The 25,702-nt window shown below is 36.5% G+C and overlaps 5 protein-coding genes and 1 long non-coding RNA gene across 6 annotated transcripts; 3 read left to right on the top strand and 3 right to left on the bottom strand.

The window, feature by feature from the left end:
* The first annotated feature begins 107 nt into the window (after window positions 1–107).
* On the top strand, window positions 108–912 carry LOC108257040 (hemoglobin subunit alpha). Its single transcript, XM_017454439.2, has 3 exons — window positions 108–283; window positions 388–595; window positions 702–912. Exons 1-3 carry the CDS (start codon window positions 189–191, stop codon window positions 828–830), a joined length of 432 nt encoding a protein of 143 aa, XP_017309928.1. The 5' UTR covers window positions 108–188; the 3' UTR covers window positions 831–912.
* Window positions 913–3,432: 2,520 nt separating this feature from the next.
* LOC100304620 (hemoglobin-beta) lies at window positions 3,433–4,245 on the bottom strand. Its single transcript, NM_001200186.2, is given in 3 exon segments — window positions 3,433–3,638; window positions 3,763–3,985; window positions 4,095–4,245. Coding segments are annotated over 3 exon segments (447 nt in total). The 5' UTR covers window positions 4,187–4,245; the 3' UTR covers window positions 3,433–3,506.
* Window positions 4,246–5,200: 955 nt separating this feature from the next.
* On the top strand, window positions 5,201–6,015 carry LOC108257041 (hemoglobin subunit alpha). The gene is made up of 3 exons (XM_017454440.2): window positions 5,201–5,386; window positions 5,491–5,698; window positions 5,805–6,015. The coding sequence occupies exons 1-3, from the start codon at window positions 5,292–5,294 to the stop codon at window positions 5,931–5,933; spliced, it is 432 nt and encodes a 143-aa protein (XP_017309929.1). The 5' UTR covers window positions 5,201–5,291; the 3' UTR covers window positions 5,934–6,015.
* A 2,516-nt stretch (window positions 6,016–8,531) lies between these two features.
* LOC108257036 (hemoglobin subunit beta) lies at window positions 8,532–9,331 on the bottom strand. The gene is made up of 3 exons (XM_017454432.3): window positions 9,194–9,331; window positions 8,862–9,084; window positions 8,532–8,737 (listed from the first exon to the last, which is right to left on the bottom strand). The coding sequence occupies exons 1-3, from the start codon at window positions 9,283–9,285 to the stop codon at window positions 8,606–8,608; spliced, it is 447 nt and encodes a 148-aa protein (XP_017309921.1). The 5' UTR covers window positions 9,286–9,331; the 3' UTR covers window positions 8,532–8,605.
* Window positions 9,332–10,259: 928 nt separating this feature from the next.
* Window positions 10,260–11,012, top strand: hba (hemoglobin subunit alpha; the record flags this gene model as incomplete). Its single annotated transcript, NM_001201272.1, is given in 3 exon segments — window positions 10,260–10,388; window positions 10,493–10,700; window positions 10,807–11,012. Coding segments are annotated over 3 exon segments (432 nt in total). The 3' UTR covers window positions 10,936–11,012.
* Window positions 11,013–15,008: 3,996 nt separating this feature from the next.
* LOC108257043 (uncharacterized) lies at window positions 15,009–16,829 on the bottom strand. The gene is made up of 2 exons (XR_006980966.2): window positions 16,582–16,829; window positions 15,009–15,487 (listed from the first exon to the last, which is right to left on the bottom strand). It is a non-coding gene; the product is annotated as an uncharacterized LOC108257043 (long non-coding RNA).
* Between the last annotated feature and the right edge of the window lie 8,873 nt (window positions 16,830–25,702).

The following is a 25,702-nucleotide window of genomic DNA, read 5'->3' as shown; positions in this document are numbered from 1 at the left end:
TTTCTATGCAGTGTATTTTTTTGGAGAATGTCCAAAACTGACTAGTCCAAGTAAGAGGTGGAGCCTAGATTTGATATGGCAGGGTGTGCCTGCTATCAGACTCAATAAAAAGCGACATACAGCACGAACATGCACAAAACTCTTTTCTTGACATTTTTTTTGAGGTGAAAAACCGGATCAAGGCCGCAATGAGTCTCTCAGCTAAAGACAAAGCCGTCGTCAAAGACCTTTGGGCCAAGATCGCTCCGAAGGCTGATAAAATTGGCGCCGAGGCACTTGGCAGGTAAATTAATTGCTCTTACTGACTGGATAATAAATTGTTGTGGTAAGTATTAGCTCCTTCTGAAGGATATGTTTCTTATTTGCTTCATGTGTTTTTTTATGCAGGCTGTTTGAGGTCTACCCTCAGACAAAGACTTACTTCTCTCACTGGTCTGATCTTACTCCTGGATCACCCCAAGTGAAAAAGCACGGAGGCGTAATTGTAAGGAAAATTGGAGAAGCCGTTGGCCACATTGACGATCTTACTGGAGCTCTAAGCTCACTAAGCGAGCTGCACGCTTTCAAGCTCCGTGTTGACCCTGTTAATTTCAAGGTATGGAAATTAATACGGATATGTTTTGCGTTTAAGTTAATACAGTTTGTATTGTAATAATGGCGTTAGACGGATTAAATCAACTGTTTGTGTTTCTCCGTGATAGCTCCTGTCCCACACCATCGAGGTGAGCATTGCCTTGTTCTTCCCCGCGGAGTTCACTCCTGAAGTTCATGTGTCTTTTGACAAGTTTCTTCAGAACCTGGCCCTTGCTCTGTCTGAGAAGTACCGCTAAATGAAGTAGCAGTTTCAGAAGACATCATTAAAATGACATCCATAAATGATCTTGACAATAAATATAATTGAACAATACACAACTGTCTCGTTTTATTTATACGGTTTAACAAATCTTTTATTAAATGTATAACAGTGTTGTGCACCTACACCATTAAAGCACATTACAGTGTACACACACAGTTATTTTTAATTGGGGTTCTTTGTAAAATTAATTTTAATTGTAATAATTAATTTGTAAAAAACAACAAAAAAAAAAACAGTAAAACTGTTTCTTTTCATTTTTTTTTACTGGCAAATATATATCATTCATAAATGAAAGAGTCAAACGTCCTAAAAACTATTCTCATAAAATTATTAAATAAATGATTTCGTTTCATTTCATTTTATTAAATATACCAGGCTAGCTTGCAAACGTTAGCTGCCTAGTTAGGCTAACATCACCATACCTGAAACTTGTTGCATTTAACCTGCTTCGCTAAAACAATTAAAGCTATGCTTCATTTTTAATAATAAATATAATTTGTAATAAAAAGAACAGTAGCAAGAGCAGGTTCCTTTGCTGCTTTTGGTAAATACTTTTGGTTATACAGTTAGTGATGCTCTGTGTTTTACTGTATTATTCCAGTATAGTCAGAGCAGTGCTACTCTAGCCATATAGTAATAAATTACATCGATTTTCTTCGTTCTTAAACTGAATTACTCAACATAATTATAAAACCTGGGTTCATTCATTCAATATCTATCTATCTATCTATCTATCTATCTATCTATCTATCTATCTATCTATCTCTATCTGTATCTCTCTCTCTCTCTCTCTCTCACACACACACACACACACACACACACACACACACACACACACACACAGAGAGAGAGACAGACAGGTCGTGTGTGAGTCTGAAACACTGCTGCCTCAGTAATAACCAAGTAACTTTTAATTAAAACGATCTGGCAATTCATTGTTCAAAGTAGACCTGTATGTCATGGGGAAAACACAACTGTGCTTTCGTTCCTGTTCCTTGTGTCATATTCAGTGTGCCTAGAAATTTCCAGCATATTTTAGACAACATTGCATGGCCATTTTGCAACGATTTGGTTTAGTATGTTTCGGAATTAAGGATACAATCATTTACATAAAAATATGCAATATGGACATAACGCCATTTACAAACAGATGGAAAGAAAATACGAGACCTTGTCTCGTATTCGAACGGTGTGTGTGTGTGTGTGTGTGTGTGTGTGTGTGTACGTACGTACAAAATTAGATAATCTAATGTTTTTATCTCAAGGTTGTTTTTCATATAAACCAATTAGTTAAACATTTTTTTCCAAAAGGAATTAGTCTTAGAATTAGAATAATTTTTATATTGACGTATGTGTATAACTTGTGCATTGTGTATGTGTATAATTGGGGGTGGGGGGTTGTCTTTGAGAAGCCAAAGAAGATGTCCACATTGGTGGACAATAAAGTTAAATCAATCAATCAATATGTTATTTATATGTCACTATATGTGATAGATTTTACACCAAAATATATCGTACACAACTGATGGGCTTTGCCCCAACTGAAGGTCAAAGCTTTAAGGATTCAATATCTTAAAATCATGGAATTTTTTGAATATTTTAATTTCAAATTCTCGATAATAATTTGAGAAAAGAAACAAAAGGCAGCTGTCTGGTGTAACTTGCCAGGATGAGAAACGTATTGTTCTGTCCTAAAACCTGTGGCAAGTCTGTGCACCCGCCGTTTTGTCAATCTACAGAGACACTGTTTAATGTAAAATAAATAAATAAATAAATGAAATAAAATTCTGGAGATTTAATTAAAGGCAAATTATAGGTTACGGGCCATATTATAATTACCTACACGTGAAGGGCTATATGCACCTGCCTACTGTGTGTACGGTAATAAACAAACAAACAAACAAACAAAAGTGAAACTCTCCTAAGTTTTGCATATACTCAGCACAATTTTGGATCCTCTCGCCCACACCACACCCTACAAGCATAAGAGATTTTTTCAGTTGTCTCTCTGGGGGAACCCTTAAAGAAACAACGGAGAAACATACGCCTCAGTGCTTCTCTGTCAGAGTTATAGGCTGAACGCTTCTAGGAAGCTAAGATCGTCGATTAAAATTTTAAGATGTATATGCACAAGTAGCCTATATAGTTTCTATTTATTTACGTTTGTTTGTTTCCTGGTGTGGCTATTTATTTAAACACTAGACTATTTTATGTAGGTCTAGTCTATGTACTATTTTACCCCGTCATCAGCAAACTGCACTTGATGTACAAGTGAACTAATGTTTGGTGCCTGCTTATAAAAAAAGAGTCCCTTTTAGTCTTTTAACGTTCTAGCACGGTTACAGAATTGCATTTTACAGTCTACATTTTCACAATTCATATTATATATGCAGGCTGTCCCAAAAGTCTACATAAATAGGGGAAATTATTTTTTAAAAATTTAGAAAAATGTATTCCAAAATTGTTCATACTTAGTTTCTATTACTTTGAGCTAAAACATGTTAATTTCCCTGTGTATGGAGACTTTGGGGACACCTTGTAGTTGTTTTTCAACTGAATACAATACAAAAAATACGTGCTGTTTAACGTTTTATTTCATGTTCTAGTCACAGAGTGAAAGACCTGCACATCTTTATATTATGATGCGTGTTTAGTGGTACTGCTTTCCCAGAGCAGCCACGACGACATTCAGGAACTTCTGCCAAGTCTCGTGCACTTCAGGGGTGAAGACTGAGGGTCCGAAATTTGCGGCCAGAGTTACGGTAAAGGTGTCACCAAGAAGCTGAAAGTTGACAAATAAAAAGTCATAAACTGGAGTTTGCAGTTTGCCATTACTGATATCCAGTCCTAATCTAAATAGCTGTATATATTGTTTTGCATTCTGTAGTCACTGAAGTCAGACGTACCGTGAAGTTGCTGGGATCCACGTGCAGTTTTTCAGAGTGAAGCGTACTCAGCTGAGTGTAGATGCCCTTAATGTTGTCCAAATTTTGCACAGCTTTGGTCAGACCACCAAGGACCACCTTTCCATGGGCAGCAACCTTGGGATTTCCAATGATGGCTGCGGCATTGGATAGATTACCAAAGGAAGAGAAGTACCTCTGGGTCCATGGATACACAATCAGAAGTCTAGACAACAAGACACACACGTATGTTATCTGCAGTCTGCACCGAAAGAGAAACATGCGAGACTGAAATTTTTGGAGGTATTTCGAATTTTCACATAGCATAAGCCTACCTGGCCAGGGCCTGTCCTCCGATTTCGTCATGGTTGATCTTTCCCCAAAGGTCAGCGATGATATGGCGCTCGGCGTCTGTCCAATGAACCATATTGATGTCTTAATGAATTCTTTTAATTCTTGAGCAAAACCTGTTCTGAACGAATCTTTACCTATTTTGCAGCGGGGCTCTTTTTATTGACGCTGAAAATCCCCTCCCTGGACTGAAGGAAAATACTGATTGGACGAGCTCCTGAAGTGGGCAAGCTCCAAATAGATCGGCGGTGCGCCAAGCATCCAACCCTTTTGGCTAATAGTAGGGTAATTAGGGCGTTTCCTTTTCTAGTAATCTGCAAGATCAAATGCCTTTTAAAAATTGGATGGTGTAAAAAAAACAACAACAAAAAACCCCCCACAAACTAACAAGTAAGCTGCATTAAAAAACGAGACTATAGAAGAAATTTATTGAACGAATAATAAAGAGTTAAGTCTTACATTTCACGCAGACTTAAATTTATTTTGGCTTAGTATATGTTAATATAGTTTACAGTATACTACAATCTACTTTAAAATAATTCTCGTCTTTAAATATAAATGTCAACATTATTATTTTTTTTTAAACAGTACTGAAAGGACGGCTAATCTAAAATTTCAGATAGCTACCCCCTGTGGTTCTATTTTAATTTATTTTATAATAGAAATAACACAATACAGCTAGAAAAACAATTTTTTAAAATTGTTTAAAATTTAAAATTATTTTAAAACTTTGCTGAATTTAAGACTAACCCCCCAAAATAATAATAATTCTTCTTCTTCTTCTTCTTCTTCTTCTTCTTCTTCTTCTTCTTCTTCTTCTTCTTCTTCTTCTTCTTCTTCTTTAGTTAAACATTTAAATGCCTCTATGGTCTCATGTTTTAAGAAGATAAGAATAAGGATTTCTGTTGTTGTTATGAAGTATTACCATTTGTTTTAGTCATGTATAAATGGTTTGCGTGTGTAGACTACATTTGTACACCTAAAAGTTATCTGAGGTTATTTTTCTATGCAGTGTATTTTTTTGGAGAAGTTCCAAAGCTGACTAGCCAGTCTATGTAAGAGGTGGTGCCTAGATTTGATATGGCAGGGTGTGTCTGATATCAGACTCAATAAAAAGCGACATACAGCACGAACATGCACAAAATTATTTTCTTGACGTGAAAAACTGGACCAGGGCCGCAATGAGTCTCTCAGCTAAAGACAAAGCCGTCGTCAAAAACCTTTGGGCCAAGATCGCTCCGAAGGTTGATGACATTGGCGCCGAGGCACTTGGCAGGTAAATTAATTGCTCTTACTGACTGGACAATAAATTGTTGTGGTAAGTATTAGCTCCTTCTGAAGGATATGTTTCTTATTTGCTTCATGTGTTTTTTTATGCAGGCTGTTTGAGGTCTACCCTCAGACAAAGACTTACTTCTCTCACTGGTCTGATCTTACTCCTGGATCAGCCCAAGTGAAAAAGCACGGAGGCGTAATTGTAAGGAAAATTGGAGAAGCCGTTGGCCACATTGACGATCTTACTGGAGCTCTAAGCTCACTAAGCGAGCTGCACGCTTTCAAGCTTCGTGTTGACCCTGTTAATTTCAAGGTATGGAAATTAATACGGATATGTTTTGCGTTTAAGTTAATACAGTTTGTATTGTAATAATGGCGTTAGACGGATTAAATCAACTGTTTGTGTTTCTCCGTGATAGCTCCTGTCCCACACCATCGAGGTGAGCATTGCCTTGTTCTTCCCCGCGGAGTTCACTCCTGAAGTTCATGTGTCTTTTGACAAGTTTCTTCAGAACCTGGCCCTTGCTCTGTCTGAGAAGTACCGCTAAATGAAGTAGCAGTTTCAGAAGACATCATTAAAATGACATCCGTAAATGATCTTGACAATAAATATAATTGAACAATACACAACTGTCTCGTTTTATTTATACGGTTTAACAAATCTTTTATTAAATGTATAACAGTGTTGTGCACCTACACCATTAAAGCACATTACAGTGTACACACACAGAGTTATTTTTAATTGGGGTTCTTTGTAAAATTAATTTTAATTGTAATAATTAATTTGTAAAAAAAAAAAAAAAAAAAAAAAAAACAGTAAAACTGTTTCTTTTCATTTTTTTTACTGGCAAATATATATCATTCATAAATGAAAGAGTCAAACGTCCTAAAAACTATTCTCATAAAATTATTAAATAAATGATTTCGTTTCATTTCATTTTATTAAATATACCAGGCTAGCTTGCAAACGTTAGCTGCCTAGTTAGGCTAACATCACCATACCTGAAACTTGTTGCATTTAACCTGCTTCGCTAAAACAATTAAAGCTATGCTTCATTTTTAATAATAAATATAATTTGTAATAAAAAGAACAGTAGCAAGAGCAGGTTCCTTTGCTGCTTTTGGTAAATACTTTTGGTTATACAGTTAGTGATGCTCTGTGTTTTACTGTATTATTCCAGTATAGTCAGAGCAGTGCTACTCTAGCCATATAGTAATAAATTACATCGATTTTCTTCGTTCTTAAACTGAATTACTCAACATAATTATAAAACCTGGGTTCATTCATTCAATATCTATCTATCTATCTATCTATCTATCTATCTATCTATCTATCTATCTATCTCTATCTGTATCTCTCTCTCTCTCTCACACACACACACACACACACACACACACACACACACACACACACACACAGAGAGACAGACAGGTCGTGTGTGAGTCTGAAACACTGCTGCCTCAGTAATAACCAAGTAACTTTTAATTAAAACGATCTGGCAATTCATTGTTCAAAGTAGACCTGTATGTCATGGGGAAAACACAACTGTGCTTTCGTTCCTGTTCCTTGTGTCATATTCAGTGTGCCTAGAAATTTCCAGCATATTTTAGACAACATTGCATGGCCATTTTGCAACGATTTGGTTTAGTATGTTTCGGAATTAAGGATACAATCATTTACATAAAAATATGCAATATGGACATAACGCCATTTACAAACAGATGGAAAGAAAATACGAGACCTTGTCTCGTATTCGAACGGTGTGTGTGTGTGTGTGTGTGTGTGTGTGTGTACGTACGTACAAAATTAGATAATCTAATGTTTTTATCTCAAGGTTGTTTTTCATATAAACCAATTAGTTAAACATTTTTTTCCAAAAGGAATTAGTCTTAGAATTAGAATAATTTTTATATTGACGTATGTGTATAACTTGTGCATTGTGTATGTGTATAATTGGGGGTGGGGGGTTGTCTTTGAGAAGCCAAAGAAGATGTCCACATTGGTGGACAATAAAGTTAAATCAATCAATCAATATGTTATTTATATGTCACTATATGTGATAGATTTTACACCAAAATATATCGTACACAACTGATGGGCTTTGCCCCAACTGAAGGTCAAAGCTTTAAGGATTCAATATCATAAAATCATGGAATTTTTTGAATATTTTAATTTCAAATTCTCGATAATAATTTGAGAAAAGAAACAAAAGGCAGCTGTCTGGTGTAACTTGCCAGGATGAGAAACGTATTGTTCTGTCCTAAAACCTGTGGCAAGTCTGTGCACCCGCCGTTTTGTCAATCTACAGAGACACTGTTTAATGTAAAATAAATAAATAAATAAATAAAATAAAATTCTGGAGATTTAATTAAAGGCAAATTATAGGTTACGGGCCATATTATAATTACCTACACGTGAAGGGCTATATGCACCTGCCTACTGTGTGTACGGTAATAAACAAACAAACAAACAAACAAAAGTGAAACTCTCCTAAGTTTTGCATATACTCAGCACAATTTTGGATCCTCTCGCCCACACCACACCCTACAAGCATAAGAGATTTTTTCAGTTGTCTCTCTGGGGGAACCCTTAAAGAAACAACGGAGAAACATACGCCTCAGTGCTTCTCTGTCAGAGTTATAGGCTGAACGCTTCTAGGAAGCTAAGATCGTCGATTAAAATTTTAAGATGTATATGCACAAGTAGCCTATATAGTTTCTATTTATTTACGTTTGTTTGTTTCCTGGTGTGGCTATTTATTTAAACACTAGACTATTTTATGTAGGTCTAGTCTATGTACTATTTTACCCCGTCATCAGCAAACTGCACTTGATGTACAAGTGAACTAATGTTTGGTGCCTGCTTATAAAAAAAGAGTCCCTTTTAGTCTTTTAACGTTCTAGCACGGTTACAGAATTGCATTTTACAGTCTACATTTTCACAATTCATATTATATATGCAGGCTGTCCCAAAAGTCTACATAAATAGGGGAAATTATTTTTTAAAAATTTAGAAAAATGTATTCCAAAATTGTTCATACTTAGTTTCTATTACTTTGAGCTAAAACATGTTAATTTCCCTGTGTATGGAGACTTTGGGGACACCTTGTAGTTGTTTTTCAACTGAATACAATACAAAAAATACGTGCTGTTTAACGTTTTATTTCATGTTCTAGTCACAGAGTGAAAGACCTGCACATCTTTATATTATGATGCGTGTTTAGTGGTACTGCTTTCCCAGAGCAGCCACGACGACATTCAGGAACTTCTGCCAAGTCTCGTGCACTTCAGGGGTGAAGACTGAGGGTCCGAAATTTGCGGCCAGAGTTACGGTAAAGGTGTCACCAAGAAGCTGAAAGTTGACAAATAAAAAGTCATAAACTGGAGTTTGCAGTTTGCCATTACTGATATCCAGTCCTAATCTAAATAGCTGTATATATTGTTTTGCATTCTGTAGTCACTGAAGTCAGACGTACCGTGAAGTTGCTGGGATCCACGTGCAGTTTTTCAGAGTGAAGCGTACTCAGCTGAGTGTAGATGCCCTTAACGTTGTCCAAATTTTGCACAGCTTTGGTCAGACCACCAAGGACCACCTTTCCATGGGCAGCAACCTTGGGGTTTCCTATGATGGCTGCGGCATTGGATAGATTACCAAAGGAAGAGAAGTACCTCTGGGTCCATGGATACACAATCAGAAGTCTAGACAACAAGACACACACGTATGTTATCTGCAGTCTGCACCGAAAGAGAAACATGCGAAACTGAAATTTTTGGAGGTATTTCGAATTTTCACATAGCATAAGACTACCTGGCCAGGGCCTGTCCTCCGATTTCGTCATGGTTGATCTTTCCCCACAGGTCAGCGATGATATGGCGCTCGGCGTCTGTCCAATGAACCATATTAATGTCTTAATGAATTTTTTAAATTCTTGAGCAAAACCTGTTCCGAACGAATCTTTACCTATTTTGCAGCGGGGCTCTTTTTATTGACGCTGAAAATGCCCTCCCTGGACTGAAGGAAAATACTGATTGGACGAGCTCCTGAAGTGGGCAAGCTCCAAATAGATCGGCGGTGCGCCAAGCATCCAACCCTTTTGGCTAATAGTAGGGTAATTAGGGCGTTTCCTTTTCTACTCACATGCACGATCAGATATTTTTAAAAACTGGATGGTGTAAAAAACAAACAAAAAAGTAAGCTGCATAAAAAATAACAGACCATCGAGCCATTTAATTTAACGAATAATAAAGCCTGATGTAACGTTTTAAGTTTTACATTTCACCTACTATACTACAACCTACTTAAAATACTTAATGTCTTTAAATATAAAATGTCAACATTAGGCCTATTAAAAAATAGGACTGAAAGAACAGTTTATCTAAAATTTCAGATGGCCACACCCTGTGGTTCCATTAGATTTTTTTTTAAATAACTGTAATAGCTTTCAGTATAGATAGAGAAACAAAACATTTTTATTATATTACACCTTTGATTAATTTAAGACTAATCCTAAATAATGCTTAAATAATACTGTGCTTCTTCTTCTTCATCTTCATCTTCTTTTAATAATAATAATAATAATAATAATAATAATAATAATAATAATAACCGCTGTTATTGTTCTAATGTATTGTTATGTGTTTTAGTCATCTTATGCATTTTCTTCTGTGTGTAGACTACATTTGTACAACTAAAAGTTATCTGAGGTTATTTTTCTATGCAGTGTATTTTTTTTTTTTTTTTTTTTTGGAGAAGTTCCAAAACTGACTAGTCCAAGAGGTGGAGCCTAGATTTGATATGGCAGGGTGTGCCTGCTATCAGACTCAATAAAAAGCGGCATGCAACACGAACATGCACAAAATTCTTTTCTTGACATATTTTTAGAAGTGAAAAACTGGACCAGGGCCGCAATGAGTCTCTCAGCTAAAGACAAAGCCGTCGTCAAAGACCTTTGGGCCAAGGTCGCTCCGAAGGCTGATGACATTGGCGCCGAGGCACTTGGCAGGTAAATTAATTGCTCTTACTGACTGGACAATAAATTGTTGTGGTAAGTATTAGCTCCTTCTGAAGGATATGTTTCTTATTTGCTTCATGTGTTTTTTTATGCAGGCTGTTTGAGGTCTACCCTCAGACAAAGACTTACTTCTCTCACTGGTCTGATCTTACTCCTGGATCAGCCCAAGTGAAAAAGCACGGAAGCGTAATTGTAAGGAAAATTGGAGAAGCCGTTGGCCACATTGACGATCTTACTGGAGCTCTAAGCTCACTAAGCGAGCTGCACGCTTTCAAGCTCCGTGTTGACCCTGTTAATTTCAAGGTATGGAAATTAATACGGATATGTTTTGCGTTTAAGTTAATACAGTTTGTATTGTAATAATGGCGTTAGACGGATTAAATCAACTGTTTGTGTTTCTCCGTGATAGCTCCTGTCCCACACCATCGAGGTGAGCATTGCCTTGTTCTTCCCCGCGGAGTTCACTCCTGAAGTTCATGTGTCTTTTGACAAGTTTCTTCAGAACCTGGCCCTTGCTCTGTCTGAGAAGTATCGCTAAATGAAGTAGCAGTTTCAGAAGACATCATTAAAATGACATCCATAAATGATCTTGACAATAAATATAATTGAACAATACACAACTGTCTCGTCTTATTTATACGGTTTAACAAATCTTTTATTAAATGTATAACAGTGTTGTGCACCTACACCATTAAAGCATATTACAGTGCACACACACACACAGTTATTTTTAATTGGGGTTCTTTGTAAAATTAAGGGTACAATTGCACTTTTTGCAGTACACGATTATAGAAAGGAATGATTTATAATCGTACTGTCCGTGGCGACGGTGGCGAGTAAAAACTCACTATGATGATATATGAGGAAGAAACCTTGAGAGGAACCCATCCTCATCTGGGTAACAACGGATAGTGTGAAAGTAAAGAGAAGTTCATTATGGTTTCAATATGACGTCTATCTCGTTGAACTAGTCCACTATTCACTAAAGGAGAAATATTTGTTAATTACTGTTGATACTTCCCATCTGTGTCCCTGTAATATATTTTTTGACCTTTCAGTAGCCTATAACAAACAAAATGGGCCTAGATATGAAAAGAAAATGTAAATGCCATTAAACATTTTAAAATGTGAAATTAAACATCAGAATGTCTTGTCAATCTGTAAGTGGCACTGTGAGAAGGTGTAGTATCATTCTGAGGTGAACGTGGTCTGTGGAATCAAGGAGTTTTCCTTTTACGGGTTTCTAAATGTAAAGACAAAACAGCGTATATATGAGTTTTGTTTGGCTCTTATTTTGTAATTCTGCATCAGACAGTCCAGAATTTGCAATCATTTATTTTATTTAACAACATCAATTTTCCAACTCAAATAGGGAACAATATTATGCATATGAAAATATACACAATTAACATGTGATTACATCTCCACACTGTAAAAAATATTACTTGACTTTAGTAAGTTCAACTTATTTTATTCAGTTGATCCAATTAATATGCAATTTAGTTGTATTGACATGCAGTATCTCACAAAAGTGAGTACACCCCTCACATTTTTGTAAATATTTGATTATATCTTTTCATGTGACAACACTGACACTTTGCTACAATGTAAAGTAGTGAGTGTACAGCTTGTATAACAGTGTAAATTTGCTGTCCCCTCAAAATAACTCAACACACAGCCATTAATGTCTAAACCGCTGGCAACAAAAGTGAGTACACCCCAGATTGGGCCCAATTAGCCATTTTCCCTCCCCAGTGTCATGTGACTTGTTAGTATTACAAGGTCTCAGGTGTGAATGGAGAACAGGTGTGTTAAATTTGGTGACATCGCCCTCACACTCCCTCATACTGCTCACTGGAAGTTCAACATGGCATGCCATGGCAAAGAACTCTCTGAGGATCTGAAAAAAAGAATGGTTGCTCTACATAAAGATGGCCAAGGCTATAAGAAGATTGCCAAGACCCTGACACAGCTGCAGCACAGTGGCCAAGACCATACAGCGGTTTAACAGGACAGGTTCTACTCAGAACAGGCCTCGCCATGGTCGACCAAAGAAGTTGAGTGCACGTGCTCAGCGTCATATCCAGAGGTTGTCTTTGGGAAATAGATGTATGAGTGCTGCCAGCATTGCTGCAGAGGTTGAAGGGGTGGGGGGTTGGCCTGTCAGTGCTCAGACCATACGCTGCACACTGCATCAAATTGGTCTGCATGACTGTCATCCCAGAAGGAAGCCTCTTCCAAAGATGATGCACAAGAAAGCCCGCAAACAGTTTGCTGAAGACAAGCAGACTAAGGACATGGATTACTGGAACCATGTCCTGTGGTCTGATGAGACCAAGATAAACTTATTTGGTTCAGATGGTGTCAAGCGTGTGTGGTGGCAACCAGGTGAGGAGTACAAAGACAAGTGTGTCTTGCCTACAGTGAAGCATGGTGGTGGGAGTGTCATGGTCTGGGGCTGCATGAGTGCTGCCAGCACTGGGTATCTACAGTTCATTGAGGGAACCATGAATGCCAACATGTACTGCATGGCTGCAGGGCAGTATTCCAGCATGATCACGACCCCAAACACACCTCCAAGATGACCACTGCTTTGCTAAAGAAGCTGAGGGTGAAGGTGATGGACTTTCCAAGCATGTCTCCAGACCTAAACCCTATTGAGCATCTGTGGGGCATCCTCAAACGGAAGGTGGAGGAGCACAAGGTCTCTAACATCCACCAGCTTCGTGATGTCGTTATGGAGGAGTGGAAGAGGACTCCAGTGGCAACCTATGAAGCTCTGGTGAACTCCATGCCCAAGAGGGTTAAAGCAGTGCTGGAAAATAATGGTGGCCAAACAAAATATTGACATTTGGGCCCAATTTGGACATTTTCACTTAGGGGTGTACTCAATTTTGTTGCCAGCGGTTTAGACATTAATGGCTGTGTGTTATTTTGAGGGGACAGCAAATTTACACTGTTACACAAGCTGTACACGCACTACTTTACACTGTAGCAAAGTGTCATTTCTTCAGTGTTGTCACATGAAAAGATATAAACAAATATTTACAGAAATGTGAGGGGTGTACTCACTTTTGTGAGATACTGTATTTAAACGAGTTGGCTCAACATTTAATTATTTATATGGAATCACAAATGAGTTCAACACTATCAACCAATTACATCACTGCTTACGTCACTTCCGCAAGCCTTTAAGTTTCCTGCACAAGCAGGATTGTGCTCTTTTTCGTCCGTGGACATCTTGGATCCAAGTCAAGGAATTTATTTTATTTGATATTACTCTCAATGTCTCTTGTTAAGTTTTTTTTTTTTTGACACTTTGCTGACGGATGAGGTGCATTGCGACCATAGAGGCATTTGTAGGCGGTAAACTGCTTCACAGATGGTATTTCTCCACAAAACATTTTGAGGTAATTTATGTCACGTTTTTAGGTAACATTTTTTTTAGCGAGTATTGTTCTTTTTCCGTGTGTGATTTGTGAATAAAATAATCCAGTTACATGCTGCCTACGTCACTTCTCAAACCGTTAATTTTCTCTCAATCCGTCCCTCATTTTTGTCTCTGAGCATTTGATGGTAATCAGACCGATTGCTGCAGCAGGATTCTTGTGAACGTCTTTGATATGCGGTGCATAATGTAGGTGTGTGTTTAAAATATCTGTATTGGAAGTGTGAATTCGTGTCCCATTCGTCTGAATGCATCAAAAATATTAAGTTTTAAAATAAATAAACCTGAAATTCGGTTGGCGTTGGCTTAATGAGCGATTTGGTTAAACGAAGAGTCTGTTCAACTGATTCAGTTCGTTCAAACCATCGAAAGAGGATAAGCGGCTTTGGTAGTTGTAAAATCATGTAGATTTGGGTGTGGCCTGTAGTGCCACCCATGGGCTCATGTGGGCCAATTTTTTTGTGGCAGCTACTCATGGCCTGTAGTATCAATGTGCCAAATTTCAAAACTTGCCCTTCAGATCTTGTGCTATTAGGCACTTTTCTATGTTACCTCAAATAATAATAAAAAAGAAAAGTTGCTTGGATTCTCTTCTCCCTCATGAAATAAGGTGGCCCTGAAGAACTCCTTCCCTATTCTTCTGATTAGAGATCTGCAGTTATTTAAAAACAAAATGATAAAAAGCAATATAAAAGCACCAACAGAAGACCCAGAAGCACAAAGGCAAGTAAGGATAATTGCAGAAACAAAGTCACATTAGAGATGCCCACAGTGTTCTCCATGACCACAGTAACATAGTAAGCTTCACCACAAACCAATCACCAATTGTTGTAGGAAGGTGAAAGTGGCTTCCTTAAAATGTTTTTACCTCAAAGTGATTTGTAGTGCACGTATACACAGTGGAAATGGTGATGCAACCATTGTGGAAAAAAAAGAAAAAGGACACACAAAACAAACACACCCTGGTACTTTGTAATTGATGAGTCATCTTATAATTGTGATTAATGGTCTTTTAAAAAAAAAAAAAGTAAATTATCCATGCATTACTTATTTGGCATACACTGAATCTTCATACTTTCCACATTTTAAGGCTATGTGGAACAATTTCCAAAATGCATTTAAAATGTAAGTTGTGTAAAATGAACCCGAGAGTACTAGACATGTAAAAGCAATACAAAGGCTTTATTCACACTGCAGGAGTTATTTTTAAATGTTTTCTTTCAGACTGACTGTTCAACTGTAAATTTGTTTGGGCGAATGACAGGCATTCAAAATCTTTCTGCAGAACTCTTGAAGATTCTGTACAATGTTATCTGAATTTCAACAAAAGATTTTACATTTATAGAGTCTTGTCTACAGTCAAGTAATCACATAAGTTTATCAATCACAACAGCTCTACTGTGCATGTCTATTACATAACAATCAGTGCTGTTATGCTGGATGTCGGCACATTTCTGGAGCAGAACAAACTGAAGTTCGTTAGACTTGCCTCTCTCAAGGCAAGTCATCACGTTTTGGATTTCTGGTATTTCACTGCCTCTCGGTGTTATACAACTGCAGGAGCCATGGGAGGTGCTGATCAAGCCCTTCAAATGATGCCTTCTTTAAGTCCAGTGACACAAGCCTGCACAACTCACACAACCTGTTGAAGATAACCAAGTTTAAAATAGTTAAGAGCCAAATCACCACCATTCTGAAGGCATAAAGCATGTATTCATGTGTAAGCAAACATTTGTTTTATCTTTGGAAAATAAATGAACATTAGAACATTAGGGTTTGTAACGCTATACTTCATCGCTTTCTTAAGAATGTTCTTTAATTAACAAAGATTTCCCGAAAACATTTGTGTTTAACATAGTAGGCTATGTAAATGCCTTCATAACTTAATGAGTTACCTAACCAATTTGTTATTCAATAAGTACTTTGTTATTTGGGGTTTGGGTGCAGTTTTATGTCAAAAAGTCAGAGTCCGCTAATTTCTATATAAAAATCCTCACAGGTAAATAGCGTGAATGTGATCCATTGCGCTAGCATTAATCTGATTAGCCAAGTTATCCACAGCACGGTGGTACAGTTGTACAGCCTGGATACCTCACGACGCTATAGTGTCTTAGTTTCTAACTTCTTTTCAAGTAATTATCTCTGCCGGGTTATATAGGTTAGTTCTTTTATTAGGGTGAGTTCAGCAAAATTGGTACATCAGGTAAAGTGGGGCAAATACATTTCATGCTAGCTAGCCCTTTAAATATCAGGAGAAAATACATTTATGTAGCCAAGAATAATTAGCACAAGGGTCTTTATTATTGCTCAAATGTTTTCATATAGGGGTTGTCCGGTTTCAAAATCTACCCAGTATCAGTAAGAAGTTGGTAAATCCACTGACAAATGAGACACCATAGCAACCAGCTGGGATTCCTTACCGACAACCTTGCAAACAACTGGGAATCAGAGGCGTAGTTTTCAATAATCAGAACTAGCAATTATAACCCCTCCCCCAATATGTAATCCATGTGGAAGTTATTTATTTTGTAGCATTATTGATTGAGTTTGTCATAATAAGTCAGATAAAATACTAAAAGCCCCACTCAGATGCACAAGTTGGTTGGAACCAGTTAATCTGGGCAAAATGAACCCCCCCCCCCCCCCCCCCAACGTCAGTGTATAATTCACACCCTGCATATATGTAGGCCACAAATTTTGGGACGTTTTTCGCATTTTAACATAGCATAAGCCTACCTGGCCAGGGACTGTGGTCCGATTTCGTAATGGTTGATCTTTCCCCACAGGTCACCGATGACATGACGCTCCGCGTCTGTCCAATGAGCCATATTGATGTCTTAGTGAATTCTTTTCATTCTTGAGCAAAACCTGTTCTGAACAAATCTTTATTTATTTATTTATTTATTTATTTATTTATTTACAAGAATATAGCTAGTTAAAACTGTACTGCTACCTATACAACATTTCATGTATCTTTAACTATCTTTAAGTATAAATATGTCAGAAATATGTCAAAGAAAATTTTATATAAAATTTCAGATAGCCACACCCGTGTTTATAATATAATGTAATGTAATATAATATAATATAATATATAATATTTCTGTTGTTATGAATTATTTATCTTACTTTTTTCGCATGTAGGCTATTTACCTAAAAGTTATCTGAGGTCACTTTTATATCCAATGTTTTAGTCCATTTTAGAAAAAAATCCAAAGCTGTCTGGATAGTCCAAGTAAGAGGTGGTGTCTAGATTTGATATGGCAGGGTGTGGCTGCTATCAGAAAAGAAGTGTACAACAGGAGCATACACAAAGTTCTTTTTCGGGAGTCAGTTCTCACTCCCACCGCATCAAATATTGAACCATGGCCAGAAGCCTTTAGCGCCACTGCACACACGCAGAGGGGCGCCTTTGGCTATACTATACTGACGCGTGCGTCCTGATGTTATCAATGAACTCTTAACTTGCTTCAGCTCCCAAACGAAAAAGTAAACGCTTTGCACTTTGAGGATGAACCTTGTGCTTCAACGGTCTAACGCGAAAAAAAGTAGGTGAATGAACAAAGCACAGTCCAAAATAAACGATAACACTTTCGCGAATGTTTTTATTGTTGTTCTTTAATGCAAAATCTGCATAAGTTATATTTTCAAAAGTGTATATATTATCCGTGCTTTATTATTTCTAAGTAATAAGATAGTGATAGAGTGCAACAGTGTTCGATTTTTCCCCCCAGTTTTATTGATTTATTACTGAAAAACCTAGAACAACATATTTAGGCTCTGTGTGTGTGTGTGTGTGTGTGTGTGTGTGTACGTGTACACTCTTAGAAGAGAAGCTTCTAAGCTATATTCTTATGCTATATTCTTGTGCTTATTAGTCTAAATTAAGTTATGTCTGCGTTAAATGTGAGATTTCAAATGTGTGATTTCATAAACCTTTGGAGTTTATGAAATTATGAACATTTAACTATCAAAAAGGTTCAACATGGAACTTAGAGCAAGGCTCTATAGCGATCCCTGGGTTATTTGGCATTTATCGTCAGTCCTTGTTAGAACGTTACTTGTGGCAAAATGGTTCATAATATAACCTGGCCTGTTGTCATGGTTCCTTTATGAACTTTTTCGAAGATGGACTGTAAAGATTTTGCTTTCAAGTCTGTAAAGATGTTAAGTTATTAGCTAAGGCCTGTGCGTTGCTTTTAGCCCTACATATTGATCATATTTTAAACATATATATATATATATTTTTAATTTTTACAGATTCAAATTCTTGCCTTTAATTACTTGAATAGTTAAAGACTGATCACCCCATAATTGTTCATATTTTAAACTAGACCTTTGACAAATGCAAACTGGTACTTTGTTTTATTTTAATAATTTCTTGTCTTTTGTTATTATTTTATTACTTTGTGTTTATGTTGTCTGTTTTGTTATTTTGTAAGAAATCCCTACTGGGTTACATGGCACATGCCACCCATATCATGTTTTTCCAGGGGGGGGCAATAACTACCTAGCTATGGCCTAGGCCAGTGGTTCCCAAACTTTTCCAGGGCAAGGCCCCTTAAATGGCATTACAATTTGACCGAGGCCGCCCTTTTGCAAGATGTCTTTAAAACACATTAAAAATACAGACTTCTGTATATATCCCCCTTTTTTAAATTAATAATTACATCTTACATCTTTACATTACATTAGGAATTTTTGTGTGTGTGTGTGTGTGTGTGTGTGTGTGTGTGTCAGAGCGAGAAAGAGAAAACATACATTTATTTATTTTTCACACCAAATTGTTGAGGCCCCCTGGTGGCCCCCACTTTGAAAACCACTGGCCTAGGCCATACCAAAGATTCAGATCACTCATCTGCAGTTAGTATCAAAAAGCCAGATTGGAATTTGCAAAGAAATACAGAGTTGAGCCACAAATGTTGTCGAACCAAAAATAACCTCTACCAAAGTGATGGAAACGCTAACACGTGGAGAAAGAAAGGATCTGCTCATAATCCAAAGCATACAAGCTCATCAGTCAAGCATGATGGAGGTAGTGTCGTGGCTTTGGCTTGCATGGCTGCTTCTGGAATGGACTCACTAATCTTCACTGATGGTAACAGAAGAATTAATTTAGAAGTTTATCGATACAATCTGTCTTCTAATTTACAGAGAAATACATCCAATCAGATTGGGAGGAACTTCATCATGCAGCAAGATAATGATTCCAAACACACTGCCAACTCAACAAACACCTTATTCAGGGGGGAAAAGTGGAAGGTTTTAGACTGGACAAGTCAATCAACAGACCAGTTGAGCAGCATTTCACCTCCTGAAGAGGAGACTGAAGGGAGAAACCCCCTGAAATAAACAACATGAGAGATAGATAGTTTGTATATAATGTACCCTTAGTTTTGACAGGTATAGGTCAAAGGTCAAAAAGATACACATTCTAACTCTCTATATCTAGATCAAAGGATCTAGATATAGAGGATCACATCCATTCGGGAAGGATCACATCCATTCGTTACCATACCTGGTACGGCCATGTGTTTTCCACCCCACACACGTTGCACACATGGTCCTTCTAACACTCTGTGGTAGGTCATAAAAATATATATAGTTATGTTAAATCTGGTTCACATCCATTCGTGACAGAAACGTTACCATACATGGTACGGCCATATGTTTTCCACCCCACACACGTTGCACACATGTTCTTTCTAACACTCTGTGGTAGGTCATAAAAATATATATAGTTATGTTAAATCTGGATCACATCCATTCGTGACACAAACGTTACCATACATGGTACGGCCATATGTATTCCAGACACCCCACACAAGTTGCACACACGTTCTTTCTTTTCACATAGAATATGAAACTCTCTGAGGTAGGTCATAAAATATATATAGTTATGTTAAATTGGGTTCCCATCTATTCCTGACACAAACGTTACTAGTTATGTTAAATCGGGTTCCCATCCATTCCTGACACAAATGTTACTATACATGGTACGGCCATGTGTATTACACATCCAAACAAAAATATGACACACACAAACGCACTTTATTTTCACATTATTTAAAAGGAATTTAAGTGTTATGTACTAAATTACCATAATTATGAACACAAGTTGTTAAGTTGACAATCATTTTTAAAATTACGTTTCTCCATTTAGATTGTCTGCAGTAGAATGCAGTCTTTTAAACCAGGAAAAATGACTGCCTTTAAGTTTTATAACAATAGTAAGTAAAATCCAGCGTGATTTACATTACAAATCTCATACGTAACATCTCTGCAGGATTTATAGATGTTAAAGCACTGAATGAAATGAGCAATATAGACAAAAAATAAACACTCTGTGTCTACTACTTTTATCTCTCTCATAGAACTATCCACAGTCCAAAGGCTGTGGAGCTAGAAGGCTACGTGTGCAAATGACAAAAGATTTTAAAAAATAAAATAAAAAATGTATCAATACATGAAATTAGATTACACAATGTAGTTGAGGTTTACATGAATAAGCAGAAATGTAATCATGCTTATCTTTCCTATAGCACAAATGAAAAGCCCTCTCTAGATGAACAGATTTGTCAAATGAAACTTTTTCCTTCTTATCCACTGCTATGGTAAACTAAAGTGTAGATATTCAAATTACACTGCTAAATATGACTAGCATTAGCTACGTGTACTAGTGCAAAATAGTCCATCAAATGTATTAGCAGGTGTAGCCTATACACGAGTCCACTATTGGTCATATCACAATTGAGAACATGCCCCCAAATTCATTGCTTTAGTAGAATTTAATTGTAAGTGAAATGATATTCAAATTGTAATGTCCTTAGTATTTGTTCAGTCTACAGGTCCTCTAACACTCTGTTAAATGAATAAATGTAAATGTACTACGACGTAAATTTTGTTTTAAATCAATTAACGCAGAAATTACACACAATATTAAGTTGATGTAATTATCAACATTATTATGTCAACACAACTCATCAAAATAATGTGTACAACTTTAAATATTTAATTAATTCAGTAAATTAGAATTTTTATCTTGCAACCACACATTAAATTTAGATTGTGGGGGTTTGTTTTGTATAGCTCCGCTGTTAGAAAATACATGATGGTTGAATGTGAAAATAAATTAGCAGAATGTAAGCTTATGAAATAAATTAAACTTTATTGATTGCACTTTTGAGAAAATGGCATGACTTTGAATAAAAATGTACTGAAATAAATACTCTAAAACATTGATATACCCGAAGAAATGTAAAAAAAAAAAAGAAAAAAAAAAGAAAAAAAAGTTTTTACATACCTTCTAAATAGGTCCCTTTAGGAGGTAAACGTTTTAAAGACGGTGTTTTATAAGAAACGCGCGTATTACATGCCTTCTAAACCTAACCCTTTAGGATGTAAAATGTTTAAAGTGCTGCTTAAAAGAATCGAGAGCTTTGTTTTACATTTATGAGCTCTGGTGACAGTGTCTGAAGTGTGTGTGTATGTGGGTGTGTGGGTGTGCGTGTGTGTGGGTGTGTTAGAGAGAGAGAGTCATGTGTTTCCTGGGGGTTTGCTGACCAGAATGCTTACAGTGTGTTTATGTTAATGAATTAAGGGACGAGTCATGTGTTTCAGGGTTTAACTATCCCTACCAATGTGTACATTTGTGGTTTAAGTGAATCTTTGTTTCTGAAATTACTTCTGTGGTAATTATCAGTTTGTGTAACTAATCTATCAGAAAATACTAGACCTGGTGACTGAATGTGGTAGATGTATTAGAATTTTGGACATGTTATGCATGTGTAGCTCCCTATGTGTATGATCTATGTGTAATCCTTCTGTCAAGAAAAGAACAGACTGAGGTTTGTGAAATAATTGAACTATTTATTGGCTACGTTGTTGAGAAAAACACTGTGATGTGTAAAACATTTCTACAGTCCTTCAAGGCTGTATGATGTCGTTGTTCTCTTTTACTGAAAGAAAGGTCAAAACCATCAGTGTTATTCGTTGTGGAGACTGAAGTGACAATATGTCTGAAGAAAATGAAAATATGTATTACATATCCTACCTTCTAACCAGGTTAATTTAAGGGTGAAAAAACCTTTTTTAAAGACGGTGTTTTAAAAGAGTCGTGCATTTTGTTTAAACTATAAACAAGATTTCAGAAAATGGTACGCCAACGAGGATACTTACACAGAACTATCGCTAAATACATGAGCTTTTGTCTATGCTTTGACATCCCATGTCCCAGCAGTACATTTATGACCTCTGATTACCATGTGGGTGTGCGGGGGTGGGTGTGTGAGAGAGAGAGAGAGAGACACAGGTGTTCTTTTGGGGGTTTTGCTGACCAGAATTCTTACAAATGTGCTTGTTAACGAATTAAAGGGAGTCGTGTGTCTCAGTGTTAAAATAATGGTTAAGACGTCGTAGTTAAAAAACAGAAGAAACTCTGCAACTATCTGTTACAATGTCTGCTCCGAGAAATCCTAATACCCTTAGAAGATTGCTGTGTATTCACCAACAAGAGGACCTGTTGAAATGAGAGAGGACCTGACTTTTGCTCCAATTTTTTTTAAAAAAAAACCAAGATGTTAGTTTGACAATTTATTAATGAAGGTATTGTAAATACGTTGTTGTTTAACCCTGAGCAGGGCGTCAACAACTCCAAAGATCGTGTCTTAAGTCCAAGGGTTTAGTTAGGAGGTAGAAAAACATTTAAAGATGGTGTTTTAAAAGAGTCGTGCATTTTGTTTAAACTATAAACAAGATTTCAGAAAATGGTTCGCCAACGAGGATACTTACACAGAACTATCGCTAAATACATGAGCTTTTGTCTATGCTTTGACATCCCATGTCCCAGCAGTACAATTATGACCTCTGATTACCATGTGGGTGTGCGGGGGTGGGTGTGTGAGAGAGAGAGAGAGACACAGCTGTTCTTTTGGGGTTTTTCTGACCAGAATTCTTACAAATGTGTTTGTTAACGAATTAAAGGGAGTCGTGTGTCAAAGTGTTAAAATAATGGTTAAGACGTTGTAGTTAAAACACAGAAGAAACTCTGCAACTATCTGTTACAATATCTGCTCCGAGAAATCCTAATACCCTTAGAAGATTGCTGTGTATTCAATAACAAGAGGACCTGTTGAAATGAGAGAGGACCTGACTTTTGCTCAAAAAAAACAAAAAACAAAAAAAACCAAGAGGTTAGATTGACAAATTATTAATGAAGGTAATGTAAAGACGTTGTTGTTTAACCCTGAGCAGGGCATCAACAACTCCAAAGATCGTGTCTTAAGTCCGAGGGTTTAGTTAGGAGGTAGAAAAACATTTAAAGATGGTGTTTTAAAAGAAACAAGTGTTTCATCCTTAATGGTAAAAAAAGAAAAGTGTTTGTACTCCAATATGAAATAAAACGGTGGAGACACACTGAGTACATTTCTGTTCCACCGTCTATAAGGATCCCCAAACTTCATGTAGTGTGGAAAAATATATACACCCTCCGTGACTATGTTACTTAAGGTTTAAACATTTTTATTTTGTGATGGCAGCAAGACAAAACGGTTGTGCATTTGGTATCGGTGATTTTAGAATTAGGCCCCAAATGTCAAATATGTTTTGTGTATGGCTTCGTCAGGCAAAGATCACGATGGTATGGAAAGAGTATACAAGAGTAATTGGGGTGATCTAATGCTTAGGACTTGTACAGTACTTCAACTCGGGAACGTCCCACCATGGCGTTCAGAGAGGCGTTATCTATGGTACACGTATATATAATATAGATCAGATCACCAGTCTGTCTTTACCCACTCCTGATCTGGGGGTTCGGGGTAGGGGGGGATTACAGTTCAGGCATATTTCCAACAGAACAGAATATTAGACATTTAGTGTAAACTAGTGAAAAAAAAAAAAATCTCTGAAATATTTCAGTGAAAATAGTGGTCCATATTTAATGCATTATATTAGAAATGATAGTACAGCCTTTGTTGATCAGTTACCAACTCATACTTTATAATAATTTGTTTAGGAGCATCTGAATCTGGCAAATAACTTTTATTGCATTTAGGCATACAATAAAAGTTAATAAAAAAATTAGGAAGAAATGACTTGTGCACTACTGCTGCGGATATTAAGTCAAACCATTTTGTTCAAACTTCAGCATGACCCATAGAGAAGCAGAAACTTATGGCACCTTATGAATACCATGTGAAGGATTAAGTTGACTCGTCCCTTACAGTTACAAAGACGTGTCCTTGTGCAGGATCACCTTCACACCAGCATCGATCCCCTCTTATCCCATTTCAACGTATAAGAAAGGCAAAAAGTAATATAAGATGTATTAGAATATATTTATAAAATATAACACATTATGAGGAAGAAACATAAAATATTATTTAACAAGGTCTGCCGTTCAGCCCTCTTAACTGTAAGAGCATCATCAGTATTGTACGGCAGTTGGGGAACAGTAGTTAGCTTTCAGATGTCAGATATAAAACAACTTTTTGAGTCACAGTGCCAAACTACTGGTATTATATTCGGATCCTTCTTTTTCAGCATGAAGGACTGGCATTTATTTAATAGACAGATGGTACAGCCATATACTTGGTCAGAGGATTTAGGAATTTCTTTGAGAAAGGTTCATTGTTTTTGTTCTTTTATCATAGCTTCAGTTTGTATACTTACTTTGGTTAGTGACTTAAACTGTTTTATTAGGTATGGACAGATTTCATTAACAGGGAACGATGTTAATAGGTGAAGATTAAGTTGGTATGCGTGTACAAAATAAAACTGTCTATATGTATATTTGTCTGCTATGTATCTGTTTAAACACTGCTGTAATGGCGATATAAAGAGAGAGAGATACCCATTTACTAATTCATAGAACCCCTTTCCACCTTTTCAAGTTCGTTATACATTTTTCTTTTCAAGCATCGTGTTCAGACATTGCAAATCATCAGTCTGAAGGTTAAGGGTTTCTTAGATTTTTGCTTCTTCAGCATCAAAAAAAAGTCCAAACATTAATCTTATTATTAAACTCAGAAACACTATAATAACTGTATGGTTGTGATCATAATAAAAGGCAACGTGAAAGGTGACTTAATTCCCAATGAGATTTCTCTATGTTCTCTATGACCTTTCTACAGTATATTCCATTAATTCCTAGTTTCCAGCCATCATTACAGCACGGGAGAGGAAATCTCGTTTATCAGATGTGTGATGTATGTCTAGACAATCTGATAACAAACCACACACACAACATTTATGTTGAGAAAATTCAGTTTGATCTTTGTTCCCAAATAACATTGGATCAGATCCATAGTTTACAGCATCTGTCCCACACGTATTTAATCTGTATTATGAGTACTGAACAAGTTAGAGGAGGAGAAAATGTAGATTTACTGTTCATTGGAACTTTATTGTTTATTTAGATCTGTCTTGATTCATTTTCATATTCAAAAAAAAAAAAAAAATACATTTTATTATTACATCATAAAAAGTCTAATATCTATTAAATATCATATCTATTTAACATATCTATTTAAATACTTATTAAGATTACTGTGCTAGTAAGTGTTCCTTACCAGCTCCTGACTATGGCTATCACAGATAGTTGTGTGTTCATGTAATTTTGTGTAGATCCATGTTGTAGAATTGCGTTTGTTGTCTATGAATGTGATAAATCTCTTATAGGATGCAATAGGGTGTGTTAATTAACCACTAATAAAGTGTTTTAGTTTACTGATTTTCATTCACTCAGCTCAAACAGGTCATTCCTTATGATATCTGTATTACTACTTTCCACAACGTGTCTTTATCTCCACCACCTTTGAAACAAAGTGATGCACATGTATTGCCTAACCCTATCCTTACT

This window comes from Ictalurus punctatus, chromosome 24 (assembly GCF_001660625.3).
Source record: "Ictalurus punctatus breed USDA103 chromosome 24, Coco_2.0, whole genome shotgun sequence".
NCBI lineage: Eukaryota > Metazoa > Chordata > Actinopteri > Siluriformes > Ictaluridae > Ictalurus > Ictalurus punctatus.
The sequence above is the reverse complement of the archived record's forward strand: the minus strand, read 5'-3'. Positions and strand labels throughout refer to the sequence as shown.